Below are 13083 nucleotides of genomic sequence, written 5' to 3' on the forward strand. Positions count from 1 at the left end.
TTTACTCACCTGCACAAACTGCTCCTTCAGACCCAGGCTGCTGAGATGGATTATTAATGGCACACTTTGAGTTGGTGGGTTGGAGAGCTTGGGATGGGGGGGATGTCAGGGTGCTGGGGAAGTCCCTGTCCCAAGTGTGTGAAATATTCCAGCACACCCATGGAATGACTGGTCCAGATGAAATTACTGCACTGGGGTCCCTGCCACACTGAGTGGCACCATGCCCAAGCCTGAGCTTTGCACTTTCAAAATGCATACTAGGGCAAAGCAGTTATGGATCTCTTTTGGCAATGTCTGGAGAAAAAATTTATGTCTGACTTTGCTGGGCTGGCACTTAGGTATGCAGGACATGGACTCACTTCCTTTTCCTACTGCCTGCCTTCACTAGAAATTCTCCTGCACACTGTTTAACTAGTCTTTTACAAGGCTGCACCTCTACGGTCTTGTCCTTGCACTCCTGTCAAAGGGAGGTGAGCCCTTTCCCAGACGGGATGGTTCCCGTGTGGCTGAAGACAGGGCTGAGGCATGCTGGGCTTTGCTGATGTAACGAGCTCCCTGCAATTTTCATTCAGATCTGGTTGGCTGTGAGCTGGCAGAGAGCCTCAGCCTCAGATACGCCTCCAACTCAGATGAGGTCATCCCTGCTTGCTTTTTTTTTTTTTTTTTTTTTTTTTTTTTTTTTTTTTTTTTTTTTTCCCCTCCTGCTTCAGGAGTCTGATGTGTATGAACGTTTAAGGTCAGAGTGCTAATTTCCACACCACTGCAAATCTCTGGGAGCAGGAACTCCCTTGTCCCTCTCCCAGCTGCTCTCTTTCCCAGCAGCATCACAGACTCTGCTCTCCCTTTAAAGAGAGAGGAGGAGCAAAACGAACATGAATTTACCGCAGTGCATTTTGTAATTGATTCTCGCATCCAGGTCAGAGGAGAGTGTTTTCTGGCAAGACATTGCAGCGTTTCACGGTCCTAACACGAGTGTAAAGTAGCTCCAGGAAGAAACTCCAGACCCTGCTGCTGCCAGAAGTGAAACTACTCGCCCTGCCCAGTCGCTTGGTCCCTTCCCCGCCCTCCCACCGCGTACCATGCAGCGATGCATCCAGCCAGCAGAGGACGGGGTAGGTTCCCTCGGCTGTCAGTCAGCAGGAGCTGCCCGGTTCGGGACGAGCTGATCGCGAAATAAGGACTGGCCCTGCGGAGAGCAGAGTACAGAGAGCTGGGGTGTCCAGCCTTGGCCCCCTGCCCTGCCTGGAAGCATCGCCTGCTCGGCATCTTCCTCCGTGCAGCCCCAGTCCGGTTAATCCCGCGTCATCTCCCACGAAGAACTGCCTTCTAACTTCGGCGCCGCCGCCAGCTCTGCCTGCTCGTCGTGGGCAGGATGGGGGTTGCGGCATCCCCTCTCTGCCCCGGAGGCAGCCAGCCCCCTCCTCCTCTTCCTCCCACCGCCGAGCCCCGCGCTGGAATCCCTTCGGCACAGCCTCTTCACCATGTCCTGCCAGGGGCGGGGAACCCTCAGCCGAGTGCCTAAGCGGGACCGACCCCAGAACCGCGGACAGATCCCGGCTCCGACGGACCGGCTCCAGCACCGCGGACAGATCCCAGCTCCGGGCGGAGCGGCTCCAGCACCTCGGACAGATCTCGGCTGCACGGACCGGCTCCAGCACCTCGGACAGATCCCGGCTCCGCGCAGAACAACCCCAGCTCCGCGGACAGATCCCGGCTCCGACGGACCGGCCCCAGCTCCGCGGACAGGTCCGTGGTGCTTCCGGGCTCCGCCGGTGGGAGGAGGGAGCTCGGCGCCCGCTCCAGCCCCGCTCCGTGCCTTGGTGCCCCGGGCTCCTGTGTACTGCTGGCAGCCCGCTGCGGTAGCGGCACTCAGCTCTCCCCGCACGCACTGCCACCCACCTTGCTCACGGTGCCAGAAGGGAGCTTGTATTTGGGCTCAGGATCTGAGGATCTGTCTTCTGTGGATCGGGATTTAAGAACTTGGACGTTGCCTGTTTACAGTGGTGTATGAGTCTACAGACCCCGAGGTGCACTACAGAGTTAGAAAGAAACCTTGGATCTGTCACGGCGTGGAGGGCTAAAAGAAACACTATACAACCAGCAAACCCAATCCAGGCCTTCCTGCCTCCCAGCAGCCAACTTTACACACACACACACACACACCAACCGTGAGAATTCCCTCCTTTCCTCCTTCCTCCATGCTCCTTCCTTCAGCGACTGTAGGATGAGGCATTTTCTTCTATCTGGCTCGGGGTAAAAGCATACCCTGGGGGCATCAGCATACATCTGGCAGGGACTGAAAGGTTTTAATCTAGCCTCTACTGCAATCAACAATGGCAAATGAACCAGTGATTCTGAATGTTTATGACATGGTGAGTATAAAACTACTGACTGGGGGCAGTGGGGCTGAGTGGGAGTTCATGCTTGGAGGGCAGGCACTGTACAAAGAGGAGCCAAGCACAGATCTCCAGAGAGGCTGATTCCCTCTCCCTCCTCTCTTCCCTGGCCCAAACTCCTCATCCAAGCCTATCATCCTCTCATGTCAGAGATGATGCTGACCTTGCTTTTTTTTTTTTTTTTTTTTAATATTTAGCATATTGGGCCAGATTTACAGGTATTCTGCCAGATTTTCTGCAGGATTTTTCAGGAGCAGCAATGGGTAAAGACTTTTAATTTCCAGTGTCCCACTTAAGGAAGAAAATGTGATCACCTCTGTCTGTGTTAGAGATAATTGTCCTTTAATTTTGAGTGAACAAGCATTATCAAGCTGTGGAGTGGGGGTCAGGATTTCATCTAAGGAGGAGAAACAGCTGTAGAGTTGCAGTAAGGACATAGTTTCTAATAATCTGGATCAATTCCTCATATGCATAAGATTGTAGTTAATGATTTTCTCTGAAGGTTTATTGCAACAAGAGTAAGAGATTGTCTGGTGAAGTTTCAGCACAAAAAAGGGGCATGGGCACATGCTGCTCGGCAATATTTCCTGAAAGTTCACAGGGTAGCAAGTGGTTTTCCTTGACCTCTTCTTGCAAGGGGGCATGTGAGTGGGTGTTTTCTGTGCTAGCAAATCAGAAGGTCCAAATCTTGGCACAAATCCCCAAAGAAAAGGTGGCTTGGCACAGCCTATTTGCTTGCTGGTCTGACAGAAGCTTAGGAGAGGCATGTTCACATGAGGAGTGTTTTGATGATTATGTATTTCACCTTTGTTTTTTGATTACTAACTAATGATTTTAAAAAAAGTAGTTTTCAGATCTTCCACAAATTTAATAAACCTTTCTGGGGAAAATATGACCTTATAAGGCCCAGGTGGTGACTGAGCTCTAAATATCCAGCTCCAGAACTTTAGGATTACAGCATACATTTGCTTTTTATCATCAGGCAGTGACAACTTTTACCAGGAAGCCCACAGAATAGTGTGGGTTTCCCTGTTGGGGAAATCCAGAGGACAGACACCAAACAGATTAGGAGTGGGTTGCTGCAAAAGTCAAATGTCTTTTTATCACAAGGATCAAGGGATCTTTTGTGAACTAAAACAGGTGGGATGTTTTCTGAGGGAAGAGTGAGTGGTAAGGGTTATTTATGTAGGACAGTATCTGCATTGGTGAGCAGTCCAAAAAGCACAAGTACACTGGACTGAAGCTGCCTCTTCCAGAGCTATTATTAGTAAAATTGAGTAACTTGGTGAAAATCCTTCCCAAGACTTTGGTCTTGAATATTTGTTCATCAGTTGCTTAGCAGCCTGAACTGTGAACTCCCCCAAGATGTTCTTCAACCAGCAGGTTTGGTAACCCAAATAGGTGGAGCTAGTGCCGGATAACAAGGGACACTGCAAATGCATGCACAAGAGTTTATCATTAATCCTTTGAGGAAAATAGAGTTGTGTTGTCCTTTTATAATATCCACTGATTTCCTTGCCAATTTTTTAGTTTGTTCTGCAGCAGACTATGGCCTAAGATTTCCTCTCTCAGCCACTGTTGATCCATCCCAAATCTGTGAATGTTTCTCCACTGAGCTGAAGAGATCCAAATACTCGACAGATGTGGTCTTTACCATTTTAGGTTTAATTGACTGGCACAAAAGATGAAACCTTAAGTAATTAAGGCAGAAGGAGCTTGCTGTTCATAGTCACTGTTCTGAGATGGATACCCAGACACAGTGAAAGAGTTGAGGTTATCAGTTTACTTCAGACTGAGTAGTTTTTGTTGCTTAGCAAACCATGGAAATCTCCATGTGCAAGTACAAACTCCATAGGTTAATCAGTCTGTACACAGAAACCATTCTATTTTCATACAGCATCTGTTTGACTACCACTGAGTCACCTGTAGCTCAAGTCCTGCATTATGACTATTGAGGCTACATGCTTTTTCATTGCTGCTATGATTTTAACATCATGAAGCCGGGAATGTAGCCATGCAAAATCTGCACTTTGTTACACTGTGGTGGGGAATTGCGGGGGAACTGGGAAATGAGCACATTTGCTTGAATGACTGTTGGAAAACTAGCCTCAGTGGAAAAAACCCAACAACAACAAAAAAAGACAGCTGGGAACAACAATTAACTGGATGTAAAGCTCTGCTTTCCTGACAAAGAACATGACCACCATATGGCAACTGGAAGCACTTACACTGCAGGAAAACTTATCCCTAGGGCAGAAGTTCAATTATGGGCTTTGTGCAGCTATGGAATACCCACTCCATGGAGTCTTGTGTATTCAAAGATTATAGCCATTTATCCTTTTACCCATTGGATATGTAGCAGGCTCCTTTAGGAAAAAAGTGCTTCTGTTTAATGAGGTGTTTTGCACGAATTGCTTAAGGAGGTAAATCTATTTGTAGGCTTGTTTTCTTCAGCATGAAATAATGGAGCAAAAACTTGGGTATTCCAAGTTCTCTGAATATTGTCATCAAAAGCAACCTTTCTTCACCCCCAGCACACAGGGTGGTTATATCCTATCTCTTGCCAAAGAGTTTGTACACACCTGGTCACTTGAAAAACAGACAGGACAGGTGGACTTTGCTGCTCAATTAGGAAAGAGCAGATATTCATGATACTGAACTCTGATTTAATATGCAAGTGTGAACACAGAATAACAACATGGATCATCGGTTTGATCACTGATGAATCTCTTTGCCAGTCTGAATTCAGCTCTTGCATGGACTTAATCTAAGCCAACTGCTGGCTGGAGACCTGCAGGAAATAACTAGGTCTGTAAAATCTGTGACAGACTTTGCTCAGATTAGTCACTTACCACTTTGCCTTTAGAGGGACAAATCAAATTGCCTTTCATAACTGGCAGCTCTCTTCCCTCCATTCTACCTCAAGAAGCTGTTTATCATGGAACAGATCTTACTTAGATCACAGGCACAGGGTTGACTTTTTTTAGTCAGGATATTATTCTGTTCCCTCATCACTTTAAGTCTTTGTGGCTTAGTTTATTTAGTCACTGTACATTAATAAATGTTGCCTACTTCAATCAGGCAGAAGAGTAACTGCAATTATTTCCTGGGTTTAAATCTTTAACAAGCTACACATATTCCATTAAAAATAGTTTGCTTGGCAGAGATTCAGGTTTGGGGACTCTCATTTTCAGCTTAATGCATAGCACATTCATGCTATCATATTACAGGCAAAAATATTCATATTGCAGTTATCCCTCTTTTATTACAGCTCAGGTTGTCCTGAATTTCCCCCGTCTTTGCAGCTGATAACATACAAAACTGCTGTTTTGATGTACTGCATTTTTGCTTACTCCTTCTGCTGGGGAAAGTGAGCCCCTAAGATGTGCTGCAGAGGAGAATGAGAGCCCTGGTCAGCAGGGAGCAGTGATGTAGGGGCTGTTTGAATGAGAAGGGGGCTCTCTTACTCAGCCTTGTCCCACACTTATTCCATTGATTCCACTAACATTACCTGTCATTCCCTCTGGAGAGGGAAATAATGTTCAGGTCACTGTAGATGGACTGAAGGAAGAGAGATGTTTTGTGCCTCTGTCCTCAGTACATAAGGAGCCTTTGAGTCTCTTATAGAAACAGCAACAGGCTTGCAAGCAAAGCCTTTCATTCTGTGAAGTGATTGATTTAAAGCATTGACTAGATCATGGAGAATGGCATTATCTTTCTGGAGGAAAGAGTAACTCTTCAGTTACTCAGTTACTTCAGTTACTTAGTTACTCCAAAAATGTGAACTTGTTGGTGCTTACTGCAGGTGAAAGTCTCAGATGCTCTCAGCTCACTGAGTCAGAAGAATGAAAAATCCTGGTGCAGGTGGTGCTGCTTGGTAGTTGTTTGTGAGCTGCTGTGTGTGGAGAAGCACAGCATCACCTGAGTCTATTTGGTATTCCAGGAAGCCACGTGGAGAGGAAGGGGAATTTTTTGTCAAGTAAGTTGATAGCTATGAAATTTCTTGCTGTGATGAGCTGAATGGCTGCTCTAAGTCAACAGTAGAACTTGTGATCTTGAAAGATTAAGTCATGGACAGTCACCAAGATTTTTTCTTTTTTTTCCTCCTTCGTATGTTGACCACACTGAATGTATTTAACAAATAGAGAGCAAAAAGCAGACAATTGCCTTTGGGATATTTTAGTTAAATTCTGATAACTCCTTGACTACTCCTAATATAAACATATATATATATATATAATTAAATGCTTTGAATTTTACTTCAAATATTTGCAAGCCATCTCTGGCCAAAATTATTAGTCAAATCTGAATCATTTCTGTTCTCCAAAACACACTCTTCATTCAAAAGTTTGCCATGTTCTTGGAAGGGCATGGTAGGTGTACCATATTCTTATTTGTTCTGTGATCAGTCAAAAAACTCAGAAGAATTCCCTCTTCCATGAATAAGAACTGGTTATGGAAAATCTGGGGTGTTTTAATCTTCTTCACAGCCTTGTTGTGGAGGTAAGCTCAAAGATAAATCCTAAAAGGATTTAGGAGTAGTCAGACATAGTGCTACTCAAAGGTGGTAATGTGAGGGATCAGGCAGCTCTCAGGTGCTTGTTTTATGTATCTTTCTAGAGCTTTGAGTTGGCTTTCTGTGCTGGTGTTTTGTTTTGTTTTGTTGGGTTTGTTTGTTTGATAGGACTGTGTTTAGATTATTCAACTATGCATATGCTGCATAATAGATTCAGGGTTCATAATCCATCTTGTGTCATACTATGATGCTTTCTGTTATGGGCCCAAAAACTCTCTGGGAAGACTCTTGGTTAAAGGTAAGAGACCCTAAATAGAGCACTGCTGAGAACGAGAGACCAGAGCAGAAAAAGCTGCTCTCACAGGATAACAGCGGAGCCCTGAGCCCAAGATACAAGAGGTGTGTCTGGACTGCTTCAGTTTTCTTGAATACAACAATTGCTAGGCAAATGTTCTTGATTAAAAAAATTAATTTTTTTTAAAGGTGTTATGGCAAATTTGATGGCAGTACATTAGAGGTTTCAAATAAATCAGGCTGTGCAGCCTGACAGTGTGTGCAGGTGAGAAAAACTAGGCTTTGTTTCTGCGTCTCTTTTCCTCCTAGACTGCATCAATTTCGTTTGAGTGACAACAGGCTGACCTCAGGCAGGGTAGTAGAGTAGAGTAGTAGTAGAGATTGCTCCCTTGTCCTGCTTGAATGCAGGAGCAGAGGGACAAGAAAAGCATTTTGGTGATGCTGAGCACCGTGTTGTACGAGTGCCTGCTTCAAGCCTGTGAGAAGATGACGAAATGCAACTAGACATCCCTCCTCTCTTGTGTCTTTGGAGAGAGGAAATCAATTGGAGGAAGAAAAGATTAAAAAAACTATTACACTGAGCTGCAGCTGAGTCTTTTCCTTCAAGAAGGAATCCAAGCATGTCATCTGATTTAAATCAATTAAGAAGGTAAAGAGTAAGTGGCATGGCCCAAGTTAATAAGTCCAGCAATGAAGTATACCCATTTATGCATAAGTGAATTTTTGTTGTCTTAGCAACAGCCTGGAGATGTGTTATCCATCGGGGAACAGTCTGTTTGGATGTTGTCAGGGTGACAAGCCTGCTACCTGTCCATGTTACTGCAGATCTTCTCCAGCACTGCAGCCCTGTCACTGGCTGCTGTATGCTTATGCATGAGATGTCTAAAGAGCTGTCTCTTGACTGTACGCAGGGCATTGCTCTCTCCAGCCACGGCATTTATCCCATCAGTAAGCTCACTGAACCACTGCTCTGTTGCCCAGTGGACTGACTTGAACTGACTCATCCAGGGCAACACGGGAGTTGTCACTTCTGCTAGTCCTGCCTGCCTTGGGAAAAATGCTCCACAACATGCTCTCCTTTACATCAGCAAATGTAAGAAACCTAAGAAGAACCTAGGAAAGCTAAAAACAGTGTTAAAAAAATGTGTGAACTCTGCTCCTGGAGCAAAGCCTCAGAGATCCTGTCATTAGCCCACAGTTCCCATATCACTGCTCTTGAGTTGGCTCCTGCAGGTGACAGTCTGACTTGGTGTCTCTAAAGCACTCATTTCAAGGCAGCCTGAATTCTTGAGGAGTCAGGAGACTCCTGTGCAGGATTTCAGGTGTAAGCCCAGGGGCTCAAAGTAAGGTGAGCTCTAACCCAGAGATACGGAAGATCCAGAGTTACTTTTGCTGTTACTGAAAGCTGTTCTTTACCCCATCTACAGGCAAAGTCACAATCTCCTGGCCTGGCTCTGAGCAGCTCTAAGAGAAATGATTGTTTCCTCTTGAAACCATATGGAACTTGGTTTCCAGTGTTTTTTCTCTGGTGCTTTTTGGGCTTTCCCCTTACAGAAAGGCAGACTCCTTTTAAAACATGACACTTCTGTCAGCAAGATTTAGCTTCTGGCTCACTAGGCTGTCAAGGTTCCTAATTTTACTTGGCTATTCCTTAAAACAAACAAATAAGCCCCCAAACCAACGTTTCTCACTATTGATGAAAGCTGATGTGTTGACAGTAGTGCAGACTGTCGTTCTCCTAACAAATAAATTATGCTAGCAGTAGCAAAGCAGACCCTTCTGGCTTTTGTACCTCATCCCTGGTGTATAGGTTGAGCAGCTCTGGTGTCATGGCTCAGCTGGTCATCCAGCTTCCTTACTCAGGCAGCCCACAGGGACTAAGTTATACATGCAGTGGGAGCTTCTGTAGGGGAGAGCTGAGCATTAGTGAGCTACTAAGTTGGAACAGCTGTCAGATCCATTTCGAAGTGTGGCGATCGGCAGGTATATAGTTGTGCATTAGTGCAATGAACTGAATTTAAATGGGTGTCTTAGGGCTGAAAGCTGTATCAGTGACCTGAGTTGCCCTTATTTCTAATTCTCTGTTTGTTTCAGTCCCTCTTGTTCCTGTCATTATGCCGAGGTGACGTAGCTGAAGCGGGGGAGGGAGGCAGAGACCAATCAATAAAAAAAAAAATCGATATTTCTGCTGGGGAAGAAAAAAACCAAAATTCACAAGTTTAATGATTCTTTCTCTAACAAGTGGACTCAAACTGTTAGGAAAGGAAAAAAAATATTTGCTACCATTCTTGGTAAACACTGGATGTTTTTGAGTGAAAGATCCAGAGCAGAGATAGCAGGTATCTCCTCACTTCAGAGCTTTTTCTATCAGCATGTGAATCTGTGAGACTTCTCATCTTAGAGGAAAATATGAGGCTGCATCCTAAGATTGGAAAATTGTTTTAATTTGTAACTTAATTTTTAAACAACTAATCTTAAGGTGTCTGGAAAAGCAATGATAAGGGAAGAAGAAAATCTGGAAGAAATAAATGACTTCCGATAGGTAGGAATGCTGATCTATGGAAGCAAGTGTCTGATGCTAGAAATGCTGAAAGCATTTCAGCCTGTTTAGTGCCTTCCTGGTGTGTGTCAACACATGAGTTGAATGCCATGTGACTCCTGATAGATCCACATCTCTGGGAAAGGGAGGACCTGGCACAGTGTGAGCTCTGTTGATTACATGGTTTGCTGAACCTTCAACCATGGATCTGTTACTTTGCTTTCCATATGGTCATACTTAAACCCGCAAGGAATGATCAACCCCTTTGCTGTTCTCTTCAATATCTGCTAGTGAGTGACTTATACTGGATCCTGATGCAAGAAAACAAGCTTCCTAGATGCTGATTGCTGCCTCGGGATTTAGAGTGCATGAGGAGCCCAGTGGAGCCTTCCAGAGTGAATTACAGGCTTTGCCATAGGTTGGCTTTCCCTAGGTGAACAGTGTTCCCTTAGACATCTGTTCTTGGCTCATCTGTGTGTCTTGCTCTGTTTGGGATTACCTGGAGCTGATGAATTTATAATTGCCCTGTATTTGTCATCTCCCCCAGCTCTGGACTAGTCTGGTGAATGTGAGAACTGACAAAAAGAGAGGAGCAAGAGGTTAACCATGGGATTAATCTGATAAGTCATTAGCTCTGTCATTAACCTTTATTCTTGGGCAGCACCTGGGGCAAGAGCCTCAGCTATCTGCTCCAGTTGCATAAGAAGAAGCCTAGGTTGTGGGTATTTTCAGGCAGGGCTGGGGTGCTTTCTTAGCAAATCACCTATCTAGAAAATGAAAGGCTCTGCTAGTGAAGCCTGGATATAAAAGGACATTTTAGGATATTTGGCTGACCTCTGGATTTCTCTCAGGAAAGGTTGAAGTATTTTCCCTCATTGATCCTCCTTCATAGCTATCAACTTCGAAGAGATGTCTTGACTATTTTAGAGCATTTGAGATGGCGTGATATACCCAGAGGTTCCTCATGAGTGCTGCTTATGTGCTGGGGCAGTAACAGTCCTGGCTCTGCATTTGGCTTCCACCATTTAGTATGCTGATGCATCTGGAGTGACAGAGACCAGGTTAAAATCCCTAGGGGACTCAAATACAGCTGCCCCTTCACACAGGTCTGCCAGAGAAGCAGACAGCAGGAAACTCTGGATTTGCTTGTTCTGGGTCTCTTGTGTGAAAATATTTCTGTATTGTTTGAAATGCTCACTTAGCAGAAGAGTGAATATTTCCAGTGAGGCCTAGCTGTTCCAGGAGGTTGTCCAGGCAAGAGCCAAGATATAGTGCTACTCACACTTGTTCTATGGCCTACTGAGCATGTATTTTATTTGAAAGAAATCTATTCTATACTTGATACAATTCTAAAACTGCTTCACCACAAAGGCATGAGAAAGCTGGACTCCAGATACACTATGATAGGGAGACCAGGATGCTTCTCTCTGAGATATGTGGAGAGTCAAATTCCTTCTGGCAGGCTGAGGTTGTTAGAAAGCTGTTTAGTACTCTCCTGGACAAGTGTCTGGTCTCCTGGTTATTAGGTACAAGCAAAAAGCACTTGCTCCTCCTGGGAATTAAGAGGTCAACCTTACTCTCCCTTCCTCCTACTGGTTTGTTTTCAATCAGGGCATTTTTAGACAGATGTCAGGCTTTGTTGTGCTAAAAGGATATTTTCTGCCCTTTCTTTGTTACCTATCTACCTAGCCTGCAGATTCAGTTACTTGTGGAGTAACTTCTTTTGAGTCTGTCCCAGCACCAAGAATTCAAGGGCTGTTACATCTTTAGAGCAACCCTGTGCTGGAGACATTGTGGAAAGAGGGGAAGGCAGTGCTGAAGATTTCCAAATCTGTGGAGGCCAGAGCTAAAAATGCATGTCCCAAGCTGAAATACACCCACCATCTGTCTCCAGCTCTAACATTCATTGTTCTTGATTGCAGTGCCATTTGCTGTACTTTTATTCACTCTAATTTTTATGGCTGCTCGTTATCCAAGACAGCTGGCTATCTTCTCTTTGGCAGTTCTTTGGGATGTGGAACAGACCTATTTTCTACTGCTGGAGCCCTGTGCCTTGTGTGCTGGCTACTGCAAGAATACTGGGGACAGGGCACTGAGGAATAGGTTGTACTGAACTGAAACAGAACGGATGAATTCCAGTGTAAGCCAAGAAGAAACAGGGGCAAATTAAATGGGTCCACTTCAAGCTCAGGTGTTCTTGGGACCAGAAGAAAGGAAATACTCTAATCCTTTTTCTTCCCTTATGTGTCTCATAATATAAACAAGAGCTGTGACTTCTGCTGAGCAAAAGCCTCTGGAAGGATAAAGAAAAAATGCAAACCACATGGATCCAGAAAAATTTCACTTGTTTTTATTGTCTGGGCCAAATTCTGTCTCCTCCCTTGGGCAGCATGCTGCTGGCAGGAGATGCTCTGCATGGTGGTAGCCAGAGGCCTTGGCAAACAGGCAGGACACCCCTAGGGGGCAAGGGAGGACAGACAGGAGTTCATGCCAGCACCGTGTTAATTAGATTTATACATCCCCCTGACTGCTCAGTGTGTACTCTTCTGTCCCTTTTGTTCAGGCAGAGCTAATAGGAAGGAACATGTCACCAGAGAGCTGAATTGGGAGGTAAAAGAGAATGAGCATGGGGAGAAAGAGACTCCTTACACATCTCTTATTCAGTTTTTAACTGCACAGGATCAACTAAAACTTTTTCAATGCTCTTTGAAGCGCCCTCTATTCTTGAGAGAAAGGCAAGGAAGCAGGAAGCAAGGTGGAGTAAAAGTGACATCCTACCATCCAAATCCATCTCTGCAGTAAAGTTATGCTAGGAGGCTCACACGTCCATCTGTGGCTTTTCAAGTGCTATTTGTAATATGGCATGTTATTGAAATGCTTCAAGGATTCCCTTTGTAATGTGTAATTACTCTGAGATATGCAGTTCGGTGCCTATTGCAGCTGCTGTTCTGACTAATTTTAATGCAGTTAAAACCATTCATGGATCAAAGAAATTTATGCAGATGAAATTTTAAAGCTAGTGTAAAGAACAATTTAATAGTCTCCAACACATCAGGTACTTAAAGATCCTGTACTTGGTACCTCTGGACTTGGATTTTACTTCTCATACCCAGAGGACTTTGAAGCATATTTCTAACTGTCTGTTACCTCTCCTGAGATTTCAGAGGTGTCTCATTAAAGCTGATGTTCAAGCCTATTAAATACATGAATGCAGCTTCTAATGATGCATCTCGTTTAGGTGAGCTGACACCAGGAACTGGCAGGGATCATTGCTGCCCTGGTCCCCCCAGTGCCTGGGATACTGAAAGCCATCTGGAGAAGTGCAGGATAATACCTTC

At 44.8% G+C, this 13083-nt stretch overlaps 1 protein-coding gene across 1 annotated transcript in view; it reads left to right on the plus strand.

Moving 5' to 3' along the window:
- The first annotated feature begins 1481 nt into the window (after positions 1–1481).
- LOC134551476 (deubiquitinase DESI2-like) overlaps positions 1482–13083 on the plus strand; it is a 52369-nt gene continuing 40767 nt past the window's right edge. Inside the window, exon 1 of the mRNA XM_063399136.1 lies at positions 1482–1859. Within this exon, the coding sequence (XP_063255206.1) occupies positions 1482–1859 (378 nt within the window). The remainder of the gene's footprint in view (positions 1860–13083) is intronic.

This window comes from Prinia subflava, chromosome 5, assembly GCF_021018805.1.
Source record: "Prinia subflava isolate CZ2003 ecotype Zambia chromosome 5, Cam_Psub_1.2, whole genome shotgun sequence".
Taxonomy (NCBI): domain Eukaryota; kingdom Metazoa; phylum Chordata; class Aves; order Passeriformes; family Cisticolidae; genus Prinia; species Prinia subflava.